Here is a 27,856-nt window from a genome sequence, read left to right as displayed (position 1 = left end):
TTCTTTTTGAAAATAAAATATGTGTATCATTCTGGTAATAAGTTTATTTGGAGAGAACTGAAATATTAATGTTGCATCCTATCAGAAGCCAACGGTTGCACTGGACGTACATCTACTCCTCCAGCGTGATAGGAACCAGGTTGCTCTTCCGTTGTTGCAGAAAATGTAGGTTCCACCAAAGGTTTGTTTTCAAGATACTCGTTAGAGTTTCGCCTTGTACCTGACTCGGGTCTTGCAATACTTTGTAGTGGTCTTTCATTTGCCCTTCGTTGTTTTTCGCCCTATCATAAAGTGAACAAAATACAATTAAAGAGCTATCAAAGTTTTGCATATTTCTAACTCAAAATTTTGCATATTTCTAACAAATAGTTGGATCTCCATGGCTGAATGCACCTCATAACTGATGATTCGAAACCCCGCTTAGCATCGGTAAACTTGTATTGCGCGGAAGTTTTCCAGTTATTCTTGGGAAGGTAAAATGTTGATACTTCATTCTGTTCCTGCTAGGAAATGAATTGTGCAACATCTCTTATGCATACTGGAAACAACTAAGGCGGAACACTTATAACGTTGAATGGAACACATGATCCGAAAGGACCAGGAAATGACATTGACACTGAGTCTGAATACACACTGACTTGCTTACAGCCGTCGCATGGCAGTTAAATATTACTGGTGTCATTAAAAAATGCTTGGTAATGATATACGTTATAAATATTTGTAGAAACTTAAATCCTGATTTACATCGGAATCATCTGAGACTAAGTCCTTTCAATGAATGTAGGTGTGGATATCTTTTAAGGAGATCTTGATTCGCATTGAAAAGGGAAAATTTCTCCTTTCAAATACAGATTAGTAATTATTTTGGTAATGAAAACGTGAGAGTGTGTGAGATCAATAAATACTGAAAAATTACACACACGCACACACAAATGCATACACTAAACTACAAAATCATACAAGTGACGCGCTCACACATACACACTCAGGCACGCATATACACACGCTCATACACATGTCTGTAGGTATTTATTAATGTTTTCTAACTAATGACCGTTATAATGTATAGTTTGATATCACTAATTGTACAGTTTGATATCACAAAAGGACAAAAAATCTATGGAAAAGGTATGTGAGAAAGATCCATTTCAAGCACAGAACACAACCAAGCAACAGTCTGTTCATGAGAGCAGATGAAATGTGCCAACCCTCATACTACATAGCACTGGCTTGAACGAAATTTCTTTCTATTAAAATTGTTTTTTTTTTGCCATGATTCCAAAGGGCCAGGAAATATAACAATACTAAGTATAAGTACGAGGAGATATTTTACAGCCGCGAGATGACACTTAACATTTGCTGCTGTGGAAGTAAATAAATCTGCCAAAAGATCCTTTGTAATCATACGTAGCCAAGGAACATAAATGCAGACTCGATTTGAATGAATCTATTCATGGAAGGCAAGAAAATGTGTAATACCCCATGCAAGGAAATCGTTCTCAAGAATGAATGATGGCTTACCCGTGTGACGTATTTCATCTACATTGTTTTCAACTTTATACTATAATTAAGTAAAATTTTCATTTTGGAAATACCTAGTAAAGTTATTTGTCCGGGAAAGCTGAAGGTGGTGAGTCAGACATAAATCCATGTATTAATCAATGAAACTCTCATGTCTATTTCATTGGAGATTTTCATCAAGTATTGCTAACAAATTCCCTACTTTTTAACTGATATCAGCTGAATTCTTCATGTAAGAAGCCATTCAGCTGGCTTTCGGATGACTGGTGGTTCTACTTAGGTACCGGGTCGTAATAAGTACTTGTTCATTGCCATTGGTATGTATTTATGTTGTGTGTTTGACATCAGTAAATATCATACTCCTTTTCGCGCTTAAAATACTTTTATAATAGTGTCAAAGGAACACCAGATATAATAATGGTGAATTACCTTTACCAAGACAATATTCCGTTACACTGTTATTACTGATGTTATATTGTTAAAGTAGCAATTGTTACCGGCTCTAAATCAAAGCACGAGTATGTACATATATTCTGGGATATCAGATAAAATTTTAGCAGGATGTGTACTTCATAAGTGTCAAGTAACTTGTAGTACATAAATCATTGATAACGATAATTGTTTGCTCAAATAGTTCTTTTTTTTTCTTCCTGTATTCATTGTCCTTATTGTCATGATTATGTTTAGTGTTTACTTATGCACATTCATCTTACATTTTCAGTTTTTATTTATTTATTTTGATGGGTTTAACGTCGCACCGACACAACTATAGGTCATATGGCGACTTTCCAGCTTTCATGGTGGAGGAAGACCCCAGGTGCCCCTCCGTGCATTATTTCATCACGAGCCGGCACCTGGGTAGAACCACCGACCTTCCGTAAGCCAGCTGGATGGCTTCCTCACATGAAGAATTCAACGCCCCGAATGAGGCTCGAACCCACATCGATGAGGAGCAAGTGATTTGAAGATTTTCAGTTTTAAATTAAAATAACACGACAGTTTGAGGAACCCGGCTTACATCATCATCTTTCAGCACAAATTTCAGTGAAAATCCAATTATATTGTTAAAATTTGTTATATCAGTGCAACCTACATCTGTATACATCTTGTCGTAACGTATTTTCTTCCTATAGTGTTGCTTCGTGCAAATGTTTGTGCGTTTCAGTAAGCTGTCGTTTCAGAAATTGGGCAATTTTAAGAAAATATATCTTGTTATTTTTGCTTAAGTTAACTTTCCTTTCCCTTCAGTAATACATCGACACGCTATTTTTCTTTTTCTTAATTGCATTTCACAGTTTTATTTAGTTGATTTAGAAACTTTTTTCGCTTTCTTTTTTGTTGTTGATAAATAGAAAATGACATATTAATGAATACCTGTATGTACATTTATCTGTAAATAAATTGTCTAAGGACCCGAATCTTGTTTTATGTCGTTGATTTTTCACTAAATGACACATATTAGTGTTATATTTAAGGTTAATGAACTGTCATATCCTGTCAAGAATGTCAGGCCATATAGCATAAATATGAGAATGTAAATAAACCGTCTTAGGCCCCGGACCTTCTTGTGGCATGTATCTACAATAACAAGCTATAAAAACTTGCCGGGGAAAATTTCTTGTAGTCTAAAGGCTCAAGTTATCGATTTAATGTTACTATAAGTAAAGCTTTGCTCGATTTTCAATAATGTTTAATTAAACTTCTCGACAGTACTGCGGTAAATTATCCTGTACTTGCCCACAGCGCATTATCATGGAAGTCAATTTAAAAATGGTATAATAGAATTTCTTTGAAGCCAATAAATTTGACGTGAGTAATTTTGTACTTTACGTAACCTCAATCAAACCGAGTCTGATGTTACTTCTATGCTCACAACGGATCTTCGTAAGGCCGCAGATATATTGGAAAATAACAAGCAGTGAAGCACATTGGTGTTTTCACGTGAATTTTTACCAATATGCGATGGCTTATCGCATTTATTGAACGCCATTTTTGCAGTATAGCTGGCATAATTTTCAGGCAAAACAATAACTTTTCAGAATTAAGAAGCGTATCATAAAACAACAAGCACGCTATTCACCCATAAGTTACTTTTTCGGTTGAGCGGTCACACATACATCCCAAACAATTTCTGGTCTGTATAATTTCTGGCCACAGGAAATGTTTTGACATATTTAGATATTTGATTGATCACATATTTTGACAACAATGTATCATGGATAGTTAAGAACCTGCGTGGGAAAACGAAATTTGCACATGAAAAATATCAAATGGCCATTTTTCACTGAAATACGTTATCATTAGACATTTACTTGAAATGTTTTAAATATAGTTAACTTTACTAAATATATAAATTAAGTTTCCATATAGAGAGACATTTATTATTAAATGGCATGCAATAGATAAAAAGCAGCAAGACTTTGTAATAGTAGTACACATTTATACTGTATCTATACATGTATACAGTGTGTACTATTTTAAACCTAATGCACAGTACTATTAATACACATAAACTAGTTAATTTTATGCGTACAAAACCTCTATGAAGTAATTATTCATGTTCTTCATTACAAATTTTGGATCAAATATACTTTAAACTACACAATACTTCCTTTTTATTCCAGTATCAAACGTTTAAAATGTGACTTATAAATATGTAAAATTCTTAAAAAACTCTACACACATTAAATATCGCCCTGATCATTAAGCAAAAATGGAATTCGATCTTCTAACTTGCAGCTTGTTTATCAAGCGCAGGATAGTTACTTGCAAGTTACTTGCTTAATCAACGACAAAAATGACTGTTTTGTGTAAAAAAAACTAAATTGAGTCAGAAACATGATAGACATTCTAAAACAAGACAAATTTGACCTTAATTTACAAAGACGAACAAAAATTAATATCTATTCAGTGTCTGCATCGCATGAGGAGTCTGGAGAATTTATATTAATATTTAGCAATGATTTTTAAATAATGATCGAACAGCATGATAAAACGTGTCTAGCAATCTTTTTAAAGTTTACCTTTGGTAGGGGATGGTTATTCAAATAACACCATCTTATGAACGCTTTCCTGACTCTCTCTATTCGACGTTCATTATCTGGACCTGTGTCTTTGCAGTATACACGTACAACATGTTCTGCAAAAGTATCAGGTAGTACGTAGGAAACCTTAAACGATAAAAGAACAATGTTATATTAGTGCAATATTTGTAAATTTCAGTAATTTTATTGGTTTAGCAGAGACGTTCAAACCTTGACAACCCCTTCCTTATTAATTTTGTTGTGTCCGTGCTCTACACTCGAGTGACGTCACCTCCGGAACAGCTAATTATTGAAACAGTCTCTCTTCAGCTCGGCTTTGCACAGTTCAGACGTTTTTCTGACATTGAAGTTCATCACCTATTTAATTTTCCTGTTCCGGAGGTGACGTCACTCGAGTGTAGAGCACGGACACAGAAATTTGTATCGATGATGCATCACTGCTCAATTGAACAGTAGTTAGATTTGAAAAAAAGGCTACAACACATATTTCTTAACAAAACATTTAGGTCTGAGCTCTCATTCCCTAAGTTATATTATGTACTTCCGGTGATCCACATGGTTTCGATTCGATTTAATTTCGAAATTTATTTGCCTGATGAAAAATTCTTAAAATTGAAAAATAAGTGGCTAAATGGGTACATTTGGAATATGCAGGAGAAAGTTTTCGTCCTGATGTTCATGGTTTGTAAACCCTGCCTCAGAACGCACTCATTTAAACTAAGACATTGAATAAAGCGCCTCACTTGAATAAACTCTGCCCTATCATGCACACATGTCATATAAAGCCCTAAACAATGCATACGTTATTCAACAGGGTTTACTATGTTAGCGCGTGACGACGTTTGGCGGGGCGATATTCGGTGAGGAGACGTTTGTCGGTGCGGCGTTCGGCTGGCGCCGTAATGACGTTTGTCACTGTGTCGCGGTGAAAGAACGGCATTACAAAATGGCACAAATCAGTCATCATAGTTTACTAAAGCATGCACAACAGAAAAATAATCTTATTCAGTTTCGTTATGAGGGACAACCCATGTTCTTGCTTGAAGATATATATCGCATGAGTTATTGAAACACTAGCTCCTATTGAGACCGCTAGCTCAATGCCGGCCGAAGAATAAACATCTGAGTTGCGCAACTTCAATTTTTCTATACATCAACACATGGCGTCAGAAATGCGATTTCGTGCTAAAAGAGCAAATAGTTCTACTAAGAATTCATCCTGTACCATGTTTTGGTGTGTGGAAATATTTAATCTTCTCAAAACTCATGACAGTGGAGTACTTATCAAGGAGGCATGTTTCACATCACTGCCACCTGCAGAGAATAAACGACCTATAATTCTGAGATCAATATTTCCACAAGGTTAGACTCCGGATGGCCGGTATCACTCCCAGATAATCAATTAACAACAGGAATAGAGTGCTAAGGAACAGTGACAATCCTCATTTGGATAATGTTACTCTCTATTGCAGGCATTAGCAAAACAAAAAGCGGATGTGAAGTACTTTCAATCATTTGACTGTTTTCTTTGTTTTCTTTTATTTGTTTGTTTTGTTATGTATTATTGTTTTATGTCTTTGCCTTTTTCTTTCGTTTTCATAATGGGAGAGAACCTATGTATGCTTAAATATATAGGCACTGTAACTAAAAATACAAACTTCAAGTAGGCACTATCTATTTTAGATATATATGTAGCTAACTGCATTACAGTACGCAGTCTGAAAAAGTTATTTGAGCTGGAAAAAAATGATCCTGGGTAAAACATCTAGACAAAAATGGAGACAACTCCGCTAAAACTTTATTGTAGGCTTATTTTGCTATGTACATAGTATCTCATGCAAAGCATGCACTTTTAATCTCTAGGCACAAAAATACCATGCCTAATTAGTAGCAATTACTGTAAAGATCAGCACTGTGAAAAGAAAAATATGTAAAGATCAAATTATTTAATGCCCTGGGGGAAAGTGTGACATTTTTGTAGCGAAAATTGTCAACAAACAGACGATATTTTTTAAATGTTAAAACCCACAGAAATGTGTTGAGAAAGCTATTACTGGAAAGAGAATGATCTCTACTACCCGTATATTGTCACCTCAACGCAAGAAGTCGATAACTGCATTGATTTAAAGAAGAACTTATTCACTTTTATGATATACGATATATGCGTCAAAGTAGTATTTTCCTACTTTTATTTCAATTTAATTAATGTCATATAATTCCAAGTTCACTTGCTGTGTCTGTTGACGACCTTTCTGCTGTGTCAGTCTCTGAGTCAGATAATCTATCGGAATCCGAGTTAAGTTTATACCGGTAAGCGTTGAAACACGCTCTATACTGCGAGTCAATGGGATCTTCAACCGACTATTTGTCTTCTCCCCGACGCAAAATCAATGAACATTTTTGATGATTTGCAAGCATCAACACTATACCTGTAACGTGTTGAAGCCATTGTGCGGTAACTAACAGATACGTAGAGTAGGAACTCCGAAAAGCGGACCCTGTCCGGACCAAAATTCCGGTTTTCAAAGGATTCCGGTTTTCAGAGGATTTTGCACACATTTTTGAGAGAATTTACATATACATATCCTTATATAATTTCATCTGACTGCATCATGTTCATTGTCATTTTTTTCCTCCTGCATTTTATGTCTCTGTAATATATTCAAACTGAATTATTTCTAACAGGGAAACATCACTTAAAATAATACTTTATGATAAAAAGAACGTTTTGCTTATTGTGGCGATATAAATACTCTAACTCCTATAAATAACGAAACATGCATCATGTGAATACCCATATATGATAATTTATACCAATACCAATAATAATTATTGAAAAATTCAATAAGAAATCCCCTACTCAAATGGGTTGATTTGTATACATTTTCCTTGTTTAGAACGATGCAATTAATTTTCCTTGTAACATATCTTAGAATTCCTGATAAGTTCAGCCTTATTCCCAAAACAAAATCAGCCTAAAGAAGAGCTCTTTTGGCTAACACGAAGAAGTCAAATTTAATAAGAATGAATAAAATAGAAAAAGTGATAATTTCACAGGTCGCTCAACACGACTAAAAAATGAAAATGTTGCCGGCTTACTTTGATTGAGTCCTTTCATGCACACTACCGTCCACGCCCTCTAGCCCCGGGTTGAATAGAACTCAACATTTACACATGTTACAAAAACAAAAACAATTTAGAGACATCTGCAGATGTGTTCTTACGGCGGTGCATATGGAGCCGTCAATGATACACTAGTGTGTAGTTCTATGAAAAGCAGCATATGGTCCCCAGTTTGAATAATGGGTTTGTCGTAAACGAGAAAACAATGTGCAGAACTAAACAAACGGAAGTTTAGAAAGGCGAATGAGGTTATGGAGGGTGTATATCATAGCAACTGCCAAAAGACAAAATTAAAAGCAGGCACCATACCCAAGCAGTAATTATACAATAGCCAAAGCTATGAAAACGAGAGTATTGGAACCACCAAAGCCGAAATGTTCCACCCGAAAAAATCAACCTGAAAAAATTAAACAGTAGGCACATTCGATCTTAAAACTTTAAATAGCCATGACTAAGTACAGGAAAAAAATGTTTTATACCATTTTGTGACTCATTGCGAAGGTCGGGGAGATCTCTTAGATTTTTTCCAGTTCTGAATGGATTTGTTAAAATGTATTTGTACATATATATGTCTATGCATTATTAGTAATAAACATTTTGGCTTAATTTTCTAAATCTGTTTCGTTCTGTTCGAGATATATTTTAACTATGAATCAACAACTGATTATCAAACGAACATCTGCTTCCGATTTTCTTACGGATACATTTAACACAAGTAATTTATGGACTTGAAACGGTATTATTTGATAAAGATATCATTCAGATTTTGGTGACAATATGTAACAAACCTGAGTTCTAGTCAACTTTATTGGAGTGTTTATATCGTCCTTTCTGTAAAATCTCACATTTTCCATAGGATCTTTTTCTTCCATCCCATAATCTAAATTCACGATCTGAAATATTTAATTTATGTATAACATTAATAAGCATGGCGGTGGCATTGTAAATATTACAGGTAACTTGAACTAAGTATGAATAAAGATCTTAAACATGATAAAACATTGCCTTTATGGGTACAAAATCTTGTTTTGTGAGACAACTCATGGTTAAAGATTAATGTCAGTCTCTTTTTGTTTATATATTATATCATTTAAAAAGTAATAAAAAGTGAAAGATACTGATTTATCCGTTTATCTCTTTCCTTGAAATATATCTGTTTGCTGAACGTCATGAAAACTAGACTTCAAACCTTTTTCATTCTTCAAAGGAATACATTCATTCATTGGTTAGTTTAAATTATATTAATTTAACAACCCTACTCACATCATATCCAATGTATCTCTCTTCAACTGGGCGTTCGTCTTCTGTTAGGATGTCAGTGAACTGCTTTTTGAATTCTTCTTCATCTTTCAATTTTCCTTTCTAAGACAAGATAGGACTTACATATAAAAATCAGGTGCTATCGTAGAAACAAAAGAAACACGCAAAACTACAAAACTACAAGCGGATAAAGTCGAGTTCAAACACATGTTGATGAAGTACATCGCTTGTACTAATTGCTAAAATTATCTTAATGTACTCCGACTGGTTTACAAAATACCGATGCATTGAAATGATATCTTAAAGCAACGACAGACATAATAAAAGGTGCAGTGCCGATCGTGAAGAGACACTACACGTCAATACCAGAGAATGTCCTATTTGAATGTTCTCTTCTTTGTAATGCTGCCTTAACTGTCATTCATCCCGGCGCGTAGTAAATATATATGCACACATTTATACTGTATATATGCAAGCTCCGTAGCATTAGCTCCATATAACCAAGGTATATATATTACACTCACTTTATGAGCTGTGTTTTGCCTTGGAATTAATTGGCAAATAAAGATATGTTTCGGATTGTAGCGACGTAAGAAAAGTTTAGCAATTGGAACCATTCGTAAGGCTACGGTCTCTGCATTTAATGCATTAGAGCCTGGTTAATCAATGTCGTTACCACCACTGAACATGACATCATAGTCAGGATTGTGATTCACTAATGAATCTTGAAAGAACTGAACATGGTTTGAATTTGTTAAACAGCCGCCACTAATTCCGCAGAACTTCACGTCAATTGCCGAATCAATATTAAATGGATCATACTTTTGCAGTTTATCAACTCAAACCGAGCTCTATGAGAATCTCCTATGAACAGCAAAGACATCTCTAGCACCAAGTAAACTATATCTTACTGGGTCGAAATTGACCGAGTACGAATAAAGAAAATTAAAACCACACAAATACGATTGTCCTGTGTTGTACACTATGGCGATGTCTGTAGCATAACATTAAATTGCGATGGACATCATATTGTAGTAAAACATCAGAACTGTACGCGCTAGAACCTCTTCTTCTGACAATTTTGAAGTTCTTGATAATTTGCGCGTAAGCTTTCCCTGCTCCGCAATTGAATAATATTAAAACCCGTACCTTCCCGCAAATATATAAATATATTTATTTTCCAATAAATCTGTATTTAAAGATCTCAACACAATAATGCACGAACCACTTTACTTCTGTAGAACCTTAGATCAAGAACATTTGTAAATGCCTGCTTTTATTTAAAAAAGCACGGAATTAATAAATAACGCAATTAATAAATAACTGACATTAATCAATTACTGCATGTTTGACACTATATTTATACGCATTCGTGATCCTGTTACCATACTTGTTTTGAATATTCTGAACCATTAATTCATTTATGCAACATATTTACATAAAAAGGACTTTGTATTATATAAAGAACAACAGAGGTAGATGATATAAGCATATCATCGTGTCTGAAATATAACATGCTGGACGCTTAAATGGATAAGTAAAGTATCCCATCTTTAGGCTTTGATTTTAGGATTTGACAGTAAGTACAAAACGAAAGGGCTTTTACGTCATTAACATTATTTTCTTCATCTCGTAAGTGTGCCAGTTGAATAGGGATCCTCGCATACAACCCTTGTAGTCGTGATACATTGCAGTTCTAAAATTTTGACAATGAAAAGCACTTCCACTTCGTAATTCGCCATCTCTCAAGATGAATTTTGATCTAAAAACAAGCTCAGCATTAATTGTAAGCTCACAATTTGACATTCTTAAGATGAAATTTACTTACGGCTCAGCACTCGACAAATGTTCATATATAATCTCGACATTAGATAAACATTCGTATAACGATAGAAAGTTTCAATTTCTTCTTGTTGAAGTTCTAATACTGACTGGACAGAATTTCTTCTAAAAAAGCTAATTCTTTAATTGTCAAGATGATGTCATAGCTAGCCAATATTACAGTTATTAGTGAGATAAGTTAAAGTGGGCTCGCTCCCATTTCGACGGCCTGACACGATGAAAAGACTAACTCGCATTAAGACATAGGCATAATTGTGATCGCAGAGCTATTTTGAAAGTTACACACAGGTAAAAGAATTTTAAAAGTATTCTATGTCATTGTATAAACGTACTGTAACATTCCTGATGAAGACCATTTAAGGTCGAAACAAGTCGAATAAAAGAAGAAGTAAACCTTCTTAATTTTGGTTTTGTGCTCCATCTTTTTCGTTTGAATCAAGTAAATAAACTGAAATGATAATTGAATATAAATGTACCTCGATTTGCGTTTGTCCAACACACTTGTATAGTCTTCTGTTGGAAATGTCACGTAAAATTGACCTTGGATCTATGTGGTCAGAGCTTTCTTCGTGTGTAGAGACATTGCCTGGACCCTCGTCACCGTTTGGTAAATCCAAAATTAGCTGAATTACGTCATCAGTGAGATGTGTAAAGGCCGCCATGTCGTTCTTTTCCACTATTTCGGAAATACTGAAAGAATGTCAACAGTCAATAAAAAGTAGGATTTTAGCGAGAAAAATGTATATAATCAAACAAGACGATTAAGAAATTCTTAAACGTGGCTTCAAACTTTTGTGTTCTAACGACCAAGCTGATTGACTTGCCCTGAAACAGATACAATTAAAGTCATTGTTCTGCTCTGTTTTATGCTTGTTATATTATATAATATATGTATATGGGTAGCACTTACCTCTTTTTATAAATTAGTAATGTATCACTTGCTGCAGTTAGAGCGTCACAAATCCTGAAATAAACGCAGTTCTACTAATAGGTTCTATGAGGACATATAAAAATTATTGAAAATTCACTTTAAGTGTTTAATAGACAAAAGGAAATAACAGAGTAACTATATCTTGAATGCACTACCTTTCTTGACTGGATCAAGAAACTATTAGAGTATTTGGCTCAAGATAAACTATTGTGATACACTGTGCCCGTCGTTGTAAATAATTTAACTATTAAGATTCTAATTGTCAAATTGTTTGCACAATCTTCATGAAATATTGTCAGAATGATGTCCTCAGTAAACTCTGGGATGAGTTAGAAACTGGGTCATCTGGTGTCCAAAACTTAGTCACAAGGTCAAATAATAAGAAGTTTTGTTAATACCAAATAGGCAACAATTTCCACCTGATCTTCATATAAATCTAGGTCAGGTTCGGAAATGTATTACCTGAGGTAAAAACTAGGCCACTAGGTAAAATCACGATAAGCACTGTTAACACTCTTTGAGCCAAATTTTCCGCGGGGTCATCAGAACATTTGGCTGTATGAAATAAATACGTCGGAGGACACATCTTGGATCTGATCTTCATAAAACCTTGTAATAATGTTTGTTAGTTCACCTAAGGTTGAAAATGACCTCTCTTGGTCAAATAATAGAAAAACCTTGTTATTACTCAAGAGGCCACATTTTATATCTGATCTTTATAACACTTAGTCACAATGTTTGTCTGTTTTAGATTTAGGGTATATGTGTAACAGGGCCACTAAGCAAATACATAGGTCACTAGGTCAAATCATTTAACAACTTACTAGTTAATGTTCCGCCTGATTAACATAAAAGGTCAGAATGATTGTTGTTATGAAATCTAGGTCAAATTAGATACTAGATTATCTAGTGGTAATAACCAGATCAGATGACCTTCCTCGCCTTCTTGTTTCCAATAACATATTACAGTATGAGTTATTCATGTTAGAAGTAAGAAAGCATGTTATATAAAAAGACAGAATGTGAAAGTTTGGTAGCATAAGTTTAAATACCAAAACTTTCAATGGATCGTTCTGTTACACCTACCTGGTATATTTTGACTGAAATATTTTCTGAAAAGAAGGAGTTATAGTATTCGAAAATCAAGATGATAGGTTCTTCAATAAGACGTCAGGTTTTGAGAAAATTACAACAAAAAATAAGTTTAACAAAAATGCCCTCTCTGCAATTGATATAACTGTAAGAAATTTTCATTAAATCGCATTTTGATAAATTTGCTTACGTTATTTTGTTTTTCAACTAATAAGCTTGCGTTAGATTTTCACTCTGCTTACCCTTTTGACGCTGTCTTAGATGTCTGCTAGTACCATTTTACTGTGCATCGGGAAGTATGCATTTTAATAGCCTACGATTTTTTTCATTTACAAGACAGGTTGCATGAATGACTAGTTTGTGCATATAGGATAAGAAGTAGGCATAACTGACATAATTGTTTAAACATTTTTTTTCAGATATATTATCAGCGAATGAAAAAAGTTCATATATCAATTTTACTGTACGTTACGTATTAATGTTGACTATAAAAATGTGAATATACATGTTTAAAATTTAGGACTAAACAAAGTAGTCTCGGATTGTAATTCAATATCTCACGGCTACGGTTTTCACTGATTTCCGGTAACTTTAATGGATTTAGTCGTAATTGTTTGAATACTTGAGTCATGTCTTAAAGGAAATAATGGGAATACAATGCTTAACTATTGGTAACATATACAAGGTTTTTATGTTATCAAATATGTTCGAATCATGTCGTACCGATTACTTGTGATCAGTGTCGTCCGTCAATCATTAAAAAAAATTTGAATAGTTTTATGAATACTTGTACATTTGTTTACTTATATTTATGTATCATTTGTTCAGAGCATCACGAAACCATTACAAACTTTCACATTTGTTGGATTTGAACCACTCAAACGTAATACGTAATATACTTGGTCCTTTTTCTATTCAACACCAGTGCTGTAGAAAATGTAACTAAACCATTTATTCATCTGTACAGCATCAAAGTGAATATTTTGCTCCTGTTATCCATATGCAATATACAAAAGTATTCAAAATAAAGACAACTTTTTATACTCAGTAAGTTTATAGTAACGTACATATCAGACTTTAGTTTCCTAATAATATTTAAACTATAAATGTAAATATTTAAGAAAAAATAATCGATAAAAAATTTAATGTGTAACCTTTTAATTGTGATCTATACGTAAATGTTTAATAATACATTTGAAGGATATTTTACAATATTTTACTAAAACATAAGTGGTAATTGTATATCTAGCTTTAAAGCACACTGAATATCATACAAAAATTGAGATTTATGAAAAAGAAGTGAACAAAGTATTGCCATGCAATACAAAGTCCCCTACTGGCTGAAAGGCAACTAATTTTCTCTATTGCAGTATAACATAATGATGTATTAACAATATTGTACTATATATACAATATGTTAAAACACAAAGTTTGGTTTAAAATTTGCATTTATAAAAACCTACAGTTATTAATTGCTTTTAACATCTATTAATATAAAATGTATTTAATTTCAATTTTGATAACATTTTATTTTGCAATTAATTGGGAAATATGTAAGAAATCATCATATAAAAAGGAATATTTACATTATTATTATTTACAATATTAAAAAATACTTTACACACTGGAGAGGAAAATGTCAAGTTGACTTTAGACCTTCAAGTGTGACTATAACTTGCGGTCTGGGTATTGCGCATGATACATTGTCTTTAGTGTTGTTTTTTGTTGTTTTTACGTCTAAACGAGACAATTATAGGTCATATAGGGACTTTCCAGCTTTGATGGTGGAGGAAGACTCCAGGTGCCCCTCCGTGCAATTTTTCATTACGGACTAGCACCCGAGTAAAACCACCGACCTTTCTTAAGCAAGCTGGATGGGGCTTCCTCATATGAAAAATTCAGGGCCCCGAGAAAGGCTCGAACCAACATCGGAAAGGGGCAAGTGATTCCAATTCAGTTTTTCGGCCGCGAAGGCCTCTGACATATTGTCTCATTATGGAGAACATTTGTGTCAAGTAATATTAAATTCCTTAGTGGGCGACAGAATTATGGACCATACACGAAATAAATTCTACTGACACTTGAACTCCAACTGTGACCTTGACCTTTGAGTTAGGTTAAGGGTATTGCGCTAGACACGTTGTCTCATTTGATATGGGAAACATTTGTACAGGGGAATATTAAAATCCATTTTTATGAGTAACAAAATTATGGATCGAACAGGAAAAAAAAACATATTGACCTTGTATGACCTTGACCTTAAGATAGGAATTTCGCTGATGCGTTTAAAAACGTTGTCTTATTATTGGTGTATTTATGCCAAGTAATATTTAAATCCCTTCATTGATTTTCGAGCTACAGGCCGGACAGGAAAATATTCTAATGACATTTGACCTCCAAGTGTGACCTTGACCTTTGAGCTATGGATCTGGTTTATGCGCATGACAAATTGTCTCATCCAGGGGAATATACATGTATATGCCAAATAATACTCAAATCATGTTTTTCATGACAAAAGTATGGAGCGGGCAGTAAAAAAAAAACACTTTTAAAAATTGTCCACAATCCTGGTTAGCATTAGTTCTCCTACATTGAATGTACACATGCGTTAAATGCACACTATTTAACCTGAGTTTAACCTAACCTCAACCTTAAGTCATTATATTGTACACTCAATAACGTGCGTACATCCAAGATTTTGCGAATCTATATTGGCGCCATAGACCTACGGTTAAATATAATTAATTCTAATGGACTTTCTTTTTTGTTTTAGTGCATTTTCATGTTTATACTAATATGTTAAGAAAAGGTAATAGTTTAAAACTCATAAAGTCGTACAGTAAAAGAAGCAAAAATAAGCTTTTCATATTACATACATCATTCCTATTAAGTTATGAGTCTTGTGCTGATACGCGCGCCTATGCAATGTCATTCTCGTATAGAACATGTCGTATAAATCCTGCGCTACCTAAAATATAAAATGTATACCTTTCAATAGAGATAGGTGTTTAGTGTTATACAAAATTTAAAACTACGTGATGTAAGCCAAATAAAATAAAATAGACATCTAACTGTATTTTCTAAAAGCAAATTACATCAACAAAAGTTATACACTGACCATTTTCAGTTATTTTCTTTGAAACAAAAAATTAAATTTTGAATATATTGAATTGTTTACTTTCTCCCTGTAGCATATTTGTTTCCGGTAAACGTTCCGATTTCCTTCATTTGTTCTTTCGTCATTTTCGCCGCTTTCATGTGGTGTATCAGTTCTACTGCTTTCATTTCTATCTCCCGTTCCTTCTTGCCCGTTCTGTCCATTTTTTCCGTTGCCGCCGTTCGTAACATTGACCTCAAGAACACGTGCACTTGCAAAACAACGATTATGGTCAAAATTGACTTTCATTCCAAGCATATAGCTGTCACGCGCTATGTAGTCCCACTTGTCGACATCTATTCCATTTCTTTTATTTGCCACGATCTTGAATTACCAATGTTAGCTTACATTGAAAATACAGTTGTATGTATAAAAAGGGATAAGAGTTAATTTACTTAGTTTAGTTCAAAAGAAGTAACAGTACAGCAACTATTGCATTTTGCCCTTTTTACCAAACTCATAGGATGGTTCTTTGCAGCACAGAATAATACAGTCTTTGAAAATAAGACAGAATATCGGAAGCAAAAAAAAAAAGATTTTAATGAATCGCACAGTTTGAGTGCTTAGTGTAAAAACAAAAAAATATGTGTTTTCTTTTATATCTCGTCCAGTTTTTATTTAATTCCTACTTAAGTTATGAATATTTCATTTTGTATTCAGTACGAAAACAAACAAGTGGCCGAGTATTGCAATGGCAATACAGAAGTCCCCTACAGGTGAAGAAAAAAACAATTTTACTTGACCTTCAGTAGTGACCTTGACCTTTGACCGACAACCATGAGTTATGTGCGCGATACATAATCTAATTTCTGTGTATTACTAAAAATCCTTCAATGTAATCAAAACTAATGGAGCAGAAACACATTTTTACTTGACCTCTAACAGTGACCATGACCTTTAACCGACAAGCATAGATCATTGACATATTGCCTCATCACGGGGAACGTTTGTGTGTAGCACTTAGATCCATCAATGCATATAAAAGTTACGGCGCTGAAACAACTTTTACTTGACCTTCGATAGTGATCTGGACGGGCATAATCTACATATTACTTTCTATTCACTTACCAAGTTTTGAAACTAGCTTGAATATCTTTTAAGTTATTGCAGGATCAAGATTTGCGGACGGACCGGTCGGCGGACGGACGGACATTCCTAAATATGGGTATTTATGTGATATCAAAGAAAAGGTACAGTTATTTGTTGTTCCTATAGACACATATGTATGCCAATGTAAGCTCAGATGGACGGACAGAAGACACTCCTATAATCCCCTCCGGTAGTCCACCGGTAGGTGACAACAATGAATTTCTTATTATTCTTTCTTTCATGATTGTTTAGTACAATATATATTACCTCATACATAAAACTCTTGCTCTCGCTTCTTCCTTCATATGGCCAATTCTAGAATGCAAATGCATGATTATACTACATTAGGAATACTAAATTCGAGAAAATAGCTTTTGAACTTAAGCAAAGTCAACACCATGCTCGGCCTTCATTCTCAGATAGTATAACATAACCCTAGTTATAAGTGCACCACTAGGGGAACCTGCAAAATATTTTTTTAATGTATGCAGCAATTGTATTTCAATTCCCGATAAAACTCATACTGTCTCACCAACTAAATTAAATCTAATTTTCACATTTAATTTTTAAAAGGAATACTGCTTAGTAAGTGGGATTATCGTTTTAGCAATTTCTGAAAAGGTTGTTTAATGGCTTCTTGGTGGGCTACCTAGTTATTGGTATATCGTTTCTCGGGATTTACATATGCTTATTCAAAAGTTAGACTTACCTCTGTTTCCATATTTTTGGGATCATCTATCATTTCTTTGATAAAAGTAAAGTCTTCTTCTTCAAATTTTTGTAGTTTGCAGTCAGCAAGTATTTTCTGGATGTCCTTTTTAACTTCACCATTATTGTTGTCTAACATATATTCAAACATTTTTCTTGCAGCTCCTTCATGCTGTCAGCAATAAAACTATTATAATAACTCATTTTATATATAATTTGTGTGAATCTTTGCCCTAATCAGGCAAGTAAGACATACTATTACATTTACGTAAAGATGCAAGTGTATTTACGATCACTTTCGTCAACGCGCACCTAGTACGTGTTCAAATTCGGTAGCAAACCATAATATACTATTGTAATTCAAACAACGAATCGGCTAAACTTTGAAAATTGAACAAATAGTATATTACAAGCGCTTAGAAAATTAATAAGGTAAATTTTCTACCATTTAAAAATAATTAGATATTAGCTGATGGTTACCGTAAACTTTTTTTTCAGTCTTGGCATAAGTTTTTTTTCAAACACATGGGAAAATGGTCCTTGGCCTGAATAAAAACGATCAATAGTAAAACATATGTACAGCCTTACATATAATATTATAACTCTAAAGTCGCTATAGCCTTGGTCTAATTCTTCATACAATATGACTAATCAAGACAGACCGGACAGAAATACCAAAATTGTCACACGGGTTGTTTCGATCAATATAAGAATGTTTTTAAAAGAATTTTCCAAGGCTTAGGTCACATCTCTTTGGGAATGATATTTTAGTACATTCAAAATATCTATAAACTGATTCATACTTACTTGCAAGGTCAAGTGATTTATTTGCATATAGTGATATAATAAAAAAGCGGAAAACATCAGGTCGCCCATCACGACATAAACAAAAAATGTTGCATGTTCGGTTTAATTAAATAGAGAAAAGTGGAAGCTTCACAGGTCGCCCAACACGACAAAAACGAAAATGTTGCAGGCTCGGTTTGATTGAGCCTGTTCATGGACGGTAGTGGAAATGCATGCTACCGTCCAAGCCCTCTAGCCGCGGGTTGAGCAGAACCCAACATTTACACATGCTAAAAGTACAAAAATCAATTTAGAGACATCCGCAGATGTATTCAAACGGTGGTGAACATGGAACCTTCAATGATACACGTGTTGAGGCGTGTTATTCCATGAAGAGCGGCGTTTGTCCCTAGATAAAGTAAAGGGTTTGCCCCAAACGAGAAAACAATGGGCAGAACAAAACAAACTGGAATTTAGAAAGGGGATTAAGCCTTTTCATGGACGGTAGTGGAAATGCAAGTTACCGCACATGTCCTCTAGCCCCGAGTTGAGCAGAACTAAGCATTTACACATGGATTAGTACCAGAATGTCAATTTTTACACTGGTCTATCTGTACAATCGTCCGGTACTTTGGTACTTTTGTCAATTCTGTCTCTAGCGTTCGAAATGGACACAGTGCTACTGAGTCTATTCAAATTTCACACATTTAATAGAGAAAATCAACAAGTCATGACTAAAGCATATTGTAAAGTCTAAAAGATTAAATATCTCTTATAACCATCTGTTGGTTGCCATGTATCACAGTTCCTACGTCTGTATCGTGTGTTGCGATGCATTCTCATACGATGTAAAGGTTACTCTTTACATGACACAAATGATTGTCATTATTCTGAAAACTAACAAAAACATTCATTCTAAACATTTTTGTACAAGGAAAATCAGTACATTTGACAGATATCTACCCTCGTAAGATCTGAATTGAAACAACTCACCTAGGTCATGACATAGTCCAGCTATTTCCACACACAAAATGTCTGTATCCGTTATATTTACGTCCGGTTGTCGTTCTCTTATTGTCCTTAACAACTTTCCAGCGAGGTGACAAACACTGTAATAAATGGAATATTCTAATAAGAAAAACATGGAACAGATTTTTTTCCAGTTCTTAAAATACATAACTTTATCTGTTATTTTATACCAATTTTTTATATAGCACCCTTTTCAAGATGAATACGTTCAACTGCGTTTTACATAGCACAAAGATGGCCAATCAGTGCGTCTGACCAGCAGAGGGACATAGCGAGAGAAAGCCCCCAGAACAGAGAGAGAGAGAGAGGGAGAGAGAGAGAGAGAGCCCTTAGCAAATAGACAGTCTGATTCCTTTAACTGCCCGGTGTATAGTATTGATACATGCGAAGCCATTTTGTCTGGTAAGAACTAGTACTGGCCGCTTGGTTAAGTGGGTGACATTCAAGAGCAAATCAGACATTTCCAGTGCCTTTACCTGGATTCCAACCCCAGATATCTGGATTCACAGTCAAACATGTGCTATCACTAGAACACCAGACAACCCTGGTGCGTAAAATAATGTGTAGCATATTATATCTAGTCAATTTGTATATTTAATATTACATTCCTAAGTCGTTAATAATGTTTACGTAATATGGCAATTGATATCCAAGAACATTGGTCCGAGAGCTCACGGACTTTTATTGCAACAACTGAGGCCAAAAGAAGTTTATACATTTTTGGAAACAATATTTCATATCCTCCATGAAAACAAATTTCTTAAGTGTCAAAGCCGTGCCTATCTATATTGTGTTCATTTATGTTTGTGATAGGGGAGGTAAAACTCACTTGTGAAAATATTAGGGGGTAGGGTAACGTTTACGTCTACCATTTTTTTACTGTTTAATTACAGTAAATATTTGATTGTCAGTAAACGTATATATGTCAAACAATGACAGCAATAAGAAATTCATCAAAATGTAATGAAAGGTGAACTTGATATTCAAGGTCAAAGGTCAAATTTATGTGAAAATCACAAAAATTGGCAAATTTGAAATTTATTTTTATTCTCAGAAAATAGTTTGTCATCATAAGTCACTCATCTTTGTCTATGTAATGTGTATATATCAGCAAAAATCAGAAATACAGATATTATTGCAAAAAGTCAAGGTCAGCCCTAATAACTGAAGGTCAAAGTTCATTTTCATGAGAAAATGTGAAAAATGTTAGCTTTACTTTTTTCTAATCTGTTTAATATGTCTTCACATTATCAGTTGCTGAATTTAATTCGTTTTAATGTTTGTATGTCAGGCAAAGTCAGCAGTGCAGATGTAACCCCAAAACCGCCAAGGGTAAAGCTAATATCAAAGGTCAAAGGTCAAATTTGTGTGAAAAAATGCATAAATAGCTTCCTGTTTGAAAAATAACAGATACCTTTTTTCATTATTAGTAATTGCTCGTGATTTAGTTTGATGTATATATGTCCCTAAATGTCAGTAATGAAAATAAAGTCTGGAATGAGTCAAGTTCAAATGTGATATTAAGGGTCAAAGGTCATTTTCAAGTTAAAGAATGAAACATAGCTCTTTAACTTTTCTTTTTGTTCATAGTATCTTGTCGATATTAGTCAATGATATCAGTTCATTTTAATGTATAAATGTTAGGCAATGTCTGGTATGCACATATAATTTCAAAACATTCAAGGTCAACCATAATATCAAAGGTCAAAAGTTAAAAAAGTGAGTAAAATGCTGCAATAATATCACCTATTTGTAATTATTATTATTGTTTAAAAGTATTTGTTTTGTCATGTTAGGAACTGTCGTTGTTCATTTTACTGTATATATGTCAGACGATGTCATGAAAGAGAAAATAAGTCAAGGTCAAACCTGGTATTAAAGGTCAGGGGTCATTTTTGCATAAAAGATCAAAATGTAGTATACTTACTCATTACTATGTTCAAAAATAGCTTGTTGTTATAATTCACTGTTAGCAATTTATTTTAATGTAAACATGTCAAGCAAGGTCAGCAATGTAGGTCTTAAGTCAAAGCCAAACCTATTACCAAAGGTCAAAGGTCAAATTTGTGTGAAAATAAGCGAAAACACCATTTTTGAATGATTTTTCTTTATTGTTTTAGGGTATTTTTGTCAAAACTAGTAACTGATTATTATTTATTTTAAAGTATATTTAACAGAAAATTAGTCAACGTCGACCTCACACTAAAGGTCAAAGGTGAGGGTCTTCAAGAAACTCGCCAGTATGACAAAAATGACTGGAACAAGTTGGGGAGCCAATGGAAAGATCCTATGGCAAGCCTACACAGACAGACACCGTTCGGCCAATAGCAGAGTACGCATCCACCTCGTGGGGTAACCGCTTCCTAAACCTGTAGAGATGATAAAGATAAACAGGACAAGGTACAAAATTCAGGCATGAGGATAATTCTGTGAGCAATGAAAACAACTCCAATAAAAGAAATGGAAAAGACAGCCAACCTTGAGCCATTAGTAACAAGACGAGAGTACATTATGCAGACAGAGAAGGCAAGGAGACTACCATCACATCCACTCCACTCAAAACTCGAGAGCAGAACAAAGAACGGACTGAAACGACAGAGTCTCAAACATATCGTTAAAGAACTACAAAAAAGGAAAGCAACAGCACTGGACGCAGAGGCAGAGCCGCCTGTACCCGATCAATTGGTTCCTAGACATTGTGTTTCGAAGATCAGATTGGAGGTGCCAGGATTAGAAGAAAAGGGAAAACAGCATCAGGCTCACAAAAAATCTCTAACGCTAGAAATGATCAATTACCGCTATACAGCACACTTTTGGATCCAAGAATATACCAATGGATCAGTGGAAAAAACAGTTCAGAATGTTGGGAGTGGTGCCTACATCAAATTTTCAAACAGCTCCACTCTCACACTCTCTTATCCAGTCGGCAAGAGACTTCAACTTCAGAGCAGAGATGCAAGCCCTCACATCTGCCACACTCCAACTGTATGAGCGAGGAGAAATGGGACAGAATATTGTTTTCCTAACAGACTCCAAGTCAACTCTTCAGGCTCTCTCAGCCGGTCCATCAGACATCTTAACGAGACAGCTGCTAACAGGCATCAATCTCCTGTCTGAGAGAAACAAGGTAGCAGTTCAATGGATTTCTGCACATGTGGGCATAGCCGGGCATGAAGCTGCAGACAAACTTGCAAAGGAAGCACCCAAACGAATACAGCCCCAACCTCCAACTTCATACAGAGAAGCTCACACTCTACTGATGAACAGCTTTGCGTCAGACCAGAAGAACATAAATGGAGGAGGCTACCTGCCCAATCATGACAGTCTACACAATCAGGCACAGCCAAACAACTATCCTCCGTCTGCGCACAGGAGACTGTGGCCTGAGAAAACATATGAAGAAGCTGGTGTTTCAGAGACAGCTAAATGCCAGTGCGATTAGAGGAACAAATACCATTCAACATCCTGCAGAGCTGCTCCTATCTGGAAGAAGCACGCCAGAAAGTTTGGCCAACAGACATCTAATTTGAGACCAAATTTGTTGTGAGATGCCAGCGACCTGCAGAATACGGCGCATTTCATTGCCGCATCTAATCTTAAAATATAAAACGGCCATAAGAAGATGAAACGCAGTAAGTAATTAAGTAAAGGTTAACATTAAAATGAATTAACATCAAGTTATAACGACAAGCTATTTTTTAACAAAAAAAATAAAATAACAGTGCTAACTTTTGAATTTTTACCCGAAAATGAATTTTAGCCTTTAACATCAGGGCTGATCTATAGACTCAGGTCTGATGAAATCTTCATTGTTGACATTGACCCATAAATATATTAATATATATATTAATGACAAAATACCTTTAAACATTGAAAAGTATTGCAAAAATGCTATTTTTGCAATCTTTCACACAAATTTGACCTTTTACCTTTGATATTAGCTGTACCAATTACTGTTTTTGAAATAAGATCTGTAATGCTGACATTGCCTTACAATTAAACATAAGAAAAACAACTATTTTCAATGAAAGAAATGACAAGTTAATTTATAACGAAGAAAAAATACATGCTGTATTTTGATTTTTTTTAATATGAAAATGATATTTGACCTTTAATGCCAGGTTTCCCATTGACTAATTTTTCATTATCATTTCAACAGTGATATTGTCTGTTATAGATATTTTAAAATGAATAATGATCAGTTTTACTAGTAACAAAGTACCTTAAAACAATAAAGAAAAATCATTGCAAAAATGCTGCTTTTTGCGAATTTTTACACAAATTTGACCTTTGACCTTTAATAATAGGTTTGCCTCTGACTTATTGGGATAAGACCTATATTTCTGACCTTGCTTAACATGTATACATTAAAGTAAATTGGTAACAATGAATAATAAAAACAAGCTATTTTTGAACAAAGTAATGAGTAAGTATGCTGCATTTTTGTGTTTTTTATTCTAAAATGACCCCTAACCTTCAATACCAGGTTTGCCCTTGACTTATTTTCTCTTCCATGACATCGCCTGACATATATACAGTAAAATGAACAACTATCAATTACTTGAATAACGAAACAAATACCTTTAAACGATGATAACTATTACCAACAGGTGATATTATTGCAACATTTTACTCACTTTTTGACCTTTGTCCTTTGATATTATGGTTGACCTTGAATGTTTTGAAATTATATGTGCATACCAGACATTGCCTAACATTTATACATTAAAATGAACTGATATCATTGACTAATATCGACAAGATACTATGAACAAAGAGAAAAGTTAAAGAGCTATTTTTCATTTTTTTTACTTGAAAATGACCTTTGACCCTTAATATCACATTTGAACTTGACTCATTCCAGACTTTATTTTCATTTCTGACATTTAGGGACATATATACATCAAACTAAATCACGAGCAATTACTAATAATGAAAAAAGGTATCTGTTATTTTTTAAACAGGAAGCTATTTATGCATTTTTTCACACAAATTTGACCTTTGACCTTTGATATTAGCTTTACCCTTGGCGGTTTTGGGGTTACATCTGCACTGCTGACTTTGCCTGACATACAAGCATTAAAACGAATTAAATTCAGCGACTAATAATGTGAAGACATATTAAACAGATTAGAAAAAAGTAAAGCTAACAGTTTTCACATTTTCTCATGAAAATGAACTTTGACCTTCAGTTATCAGGACTGACCTTGACGTTTTGCAATAATATCTGTATTTCTGATTTTTGCTGATATATACACATTACATAGACAAAGATGAGTGACTTATGATGACAAACTATTTTCTGAGAATAAAAATATATTTCAAATTTGCCAATCTTTGTGATTTTCACATAAATTTGACTTTTGACCTTGAATATCAAGTTTGCCTTTCATTCCATTTTGATGAATTTCTTATTGCTGTCATTGTTTGACATATATACATTTACTGACAATCAAATATTTACTGTAATTAAACAGTGAAAAAATGGTAGACGTAAACGTTACCCTACCCCCTAATATTTTCACAAGTGAGTTTTACCTCCCCTATCACAAACATAAGTGAACACAATATAGATAGGCACGGCTTTGACACTTAAGAAATGGGTTTTCGTAGAGGATATGAAATATTGTTTCCAAAAATGTATAAACTTCTTTTGGCCTCAATTGTTGCAATAAAAGTCCGTGAGCTCTCGGACCACATGTGTGTTCAGCCAGTTATATGCAATGATGTAAAGTTCAGAAATGATTAAAGTAAGTTATCGCAGATAAATATCAACTTTTTGACATGAAGTAAGCAAATAAACGAAAATAATTATATACGTACCCTAGGGAATGTTCGAACCTGTTATGGCTGGCACCTGGATAAACCAGATAACAGGTATCAAGTTGTTTGATGTGTCTCAGACGCTGGAACTGTGGTGTATCTATGACTCTGATGCACACTGGATGGATCTCTATCTGGCCATGAATGGGGTCGTTGAATTCCTCAAATACAATTTTAGCATACACATTGAAATTAAGGGAGATGGAAGAAGAGATAAAATTTGTAGAAAAGGTAAAATCAAATGAGTACTTCACTTCTCTTCTGTATATGTTTTGAATACCGTCATATTTATGCTTTTCTTTACATTATATTTGTTTCTCTAAAACATAGATTTTTTCCAGTACGACAGTACGATGATGGTAAAATGAACATAAATATTTATACAGAAAGGCTGAGTTTCCTTATACTAAATGTAATAAGTGTCTAAAGCAGAAAGATGAACGCGATACACTTAGCTGCAAAATCAAATCTTTACCAGCTATATGTCATGTATAAAGTTATCTGTTAACATTTCAGCCATTATGGTAAAAAAAAATTATTATTTGCACTATGGGTAAGCCTTTTCTTCTGATCTTGTTAAGTTCTGACAAGGTCAAAACGCATAGTGATAAGCTGGCAGGACTTGAAGTTAATGATCATAACTACTCAATCAATGAGACCAATTTCAAAGCCATTGTTTTAAAAATTAGTGCCATGCTGCCTGCTCGTATACACTTTGTTAGAAGAGAAAGTTGCAGATCAATTTGCTTAGATAATAAAAAGCAAATACTAATGGAAATTATTTTGTTGTTGCTTTCGGTTAAGTGAAGGGTTTTAACGGCGGGCAGTCATCCTTATCAGTGTCTCTTGACTCTGTACCAGTACTAACCTGTTCTCCGCAAGTAAATGACTTGAGACAAAATGTCTTTTATGAAATTGTCACGAATAACATACGCTTCGCTCATGGATCGAGCTCATGGCCCGTGATCTGTGGAGGTATTTGCTCTCTCTCTCTCTCTGTGCAATCTCCCTGTTGATCTAAGCGGATGGGCTTCCAGTATTAATGTAGACTATTGGTTTTGTCAAAAGTCATAGGAGAGTAATGCAGCCTTCCAGTCGAAAAGTTTTCAACTGTTTAGGGATATGTAGGGCGAATATATGTACATTATTTTAAACCAATGTCAATTTTATCGAATATTTTTATGAATGAGATGATCTAACAAACTACCGCGAAACCAGTTCGAAGCAGTAAATCAAACCTGATCTTAGTTTCATATTATCTATTGATACCCCAGTGTTATCTGTCTACGTATTTACTACCTTTTAGATAACTGATCGGTGCAATACATTCTAAGCTAACTTTCATTTGAAAGCTACAAACCACATTTCTAACCACCCACTAAAATGACACTGTAATGGAATAATAAAACATATCGAGTGGTTATATACCCATTAACTAGAGATAGACCCTACAATTTTTAATGATAGTAATACAATAAATAAAGACTAGGAATTGGTTTCCAAGTCCTTGAAATAACCAAAAATGATTTCACAAATGTGAAGTTTATGATAGTTTTGTTAATATCAATAACAGAAGTTTTAATTTTTAATTTAAAGTTGTGATCCACAAAGAATGACAACTCTTGCCTTGGGCTAGTACTTATAAGCATAGCTATATATTAATTTACTTCCCTTGCAATTGCACAATTGAGTGAACAATGAAAACTGTTTTATACACAATATCATACTTTTTTGCACAACATAAACATTTAGGATTTATTCATTTGTGTTTGATTTACCCCTCGCAACATGGTTCCTATGATTCTGTCAACTTACATATGGTAAAAAATTAACTTTTAAGAAGCCAATAATAAAATGAAGTACCAGTAATTAATTAATAGTGCAGATAATACAGTTTTGCTTGTTTCAAAATGTCACAATAGAAGTAATACAGAACACCTGGTAGGATAAGTAAAGGTGCAATTATATTGATCTCTATTTCCTATGCCTACATTAACAAGGTACTTTATAATAACCGATACCTGAACGATCTGAACTCTTTGAAAAGGTGTGTTAACTCGTAGCTTTCTAGACGAATCTGCCTTAGCACAATAATACCCCGCTGAGCACTAATCTACTTGTAATAAAACATACAAAAAGGGACAATTGAGAAATACTTACATTTCTGATATAAGATCATTCAAAGAACTTTTAAGAATAGAATAGGCAAGATGATACAGGTAAAAATAATTTCCTTCAGTCAGCTATATGTAGGATTTAAGAGTAAAGCATAATGGAATATTTTTTCAATACTCAGGTTGCCATGATTACCTTTCTATTCTTAACTATAAGACTAGCCGATATTTGACTAGATATACCAACATCGTTTCCCTGTGGCTGCTGATGCGATGTAGCCATACTTCTATGATTGTCAGGCAATCTGGAGAGACATCAATTTAAATCAATATAACA

The 27,856-nt window shown here is 34.1% G+C and overlaps 1 protein-coding gene across 1 annotated transcript; it reads right to left on the bottom strand.

Annotated features, from left to right (window-relative positions):
* Positions 1 to 65: 65 nt before the first annotated feature.
* LOC123549735 (deoxynucleoside triphosphate triphosphohydrolase SAMHD1-like) lies at positions 66 to 27,820 on the bottom strand. Its single transcript, XM_045338052.2, has 14 exons — positions 27,716 to 27,820; positions 25,406 to 25,566; positions 19,547 to 19,662; positions 18,248 to 18,312; positions 17,769 to 17,939; positions 17,327 to 17,374; positions 15,992 to 16,294; positions 15,690 to 15,781; positions 11,701 to 11,754; positions 11,267 to 11,480; positions 8,952 to 9,050; positions 8,477 to 8,581; positions 4,545 to 4,691; positions 66 to 281 (listed from the first exon to the last, which is right to left on the bottom strand). The coding sequence occupies exons 1-14, from the start codon at positions 27,800 to 27,802 to the stop codon at positions 66 to 68; spliced, it is 1,878 nt and encodes a 625-aa protein (XP_045193987.2). The 5' UTR covers positions 27,803 to 27,820.
* Positions 27,821 to 27,856: the final 36 nt, after the last annotated feature.

The sequence above is a fragment of the Mercenaria mercenaria genome, chromosome 6 (assembly GCF_021730395.1).
Source record: "Mercenaria mercenaria strain notata chromosome 6, MADL_Memer_1, whole genome shotgun sequence".
Taxonomy (NCBI): Eukaryota; Metazoa; Mollusca; class Bivalvia; order Venerida; family Veneridae; genus Mercenaria; species Mercenaria mercenaria.
This window is presented reverse-complemented; position numbering and strand designations above follow the sequence as displayed.

Excerpts from the sequence above, each read along its gene's own strand:
- LOC123549735 (XM_045338052.2), bottom strand. The coding sequence starts at position 27,802 with ATGGCTACATCGCATCAGCAGCCACAGGGAAACGATGTTGGTATATCT. Across the intron at positions 25,567-27,715 it reads TTATAGTTAAGAATAGAAAG|GAATTCAACGACCCCATTCA; the intron begins GTAATCATGGCA and ends ATTGTATTTGAG. Across the intron at positions 17,375-17,768 it reads CCAAAAATATGGAAACAGAG|AATTGGCCATATGAAGGAAG; the intron begins GTAAGTCTAACT and ends TTTGCATTCTAG.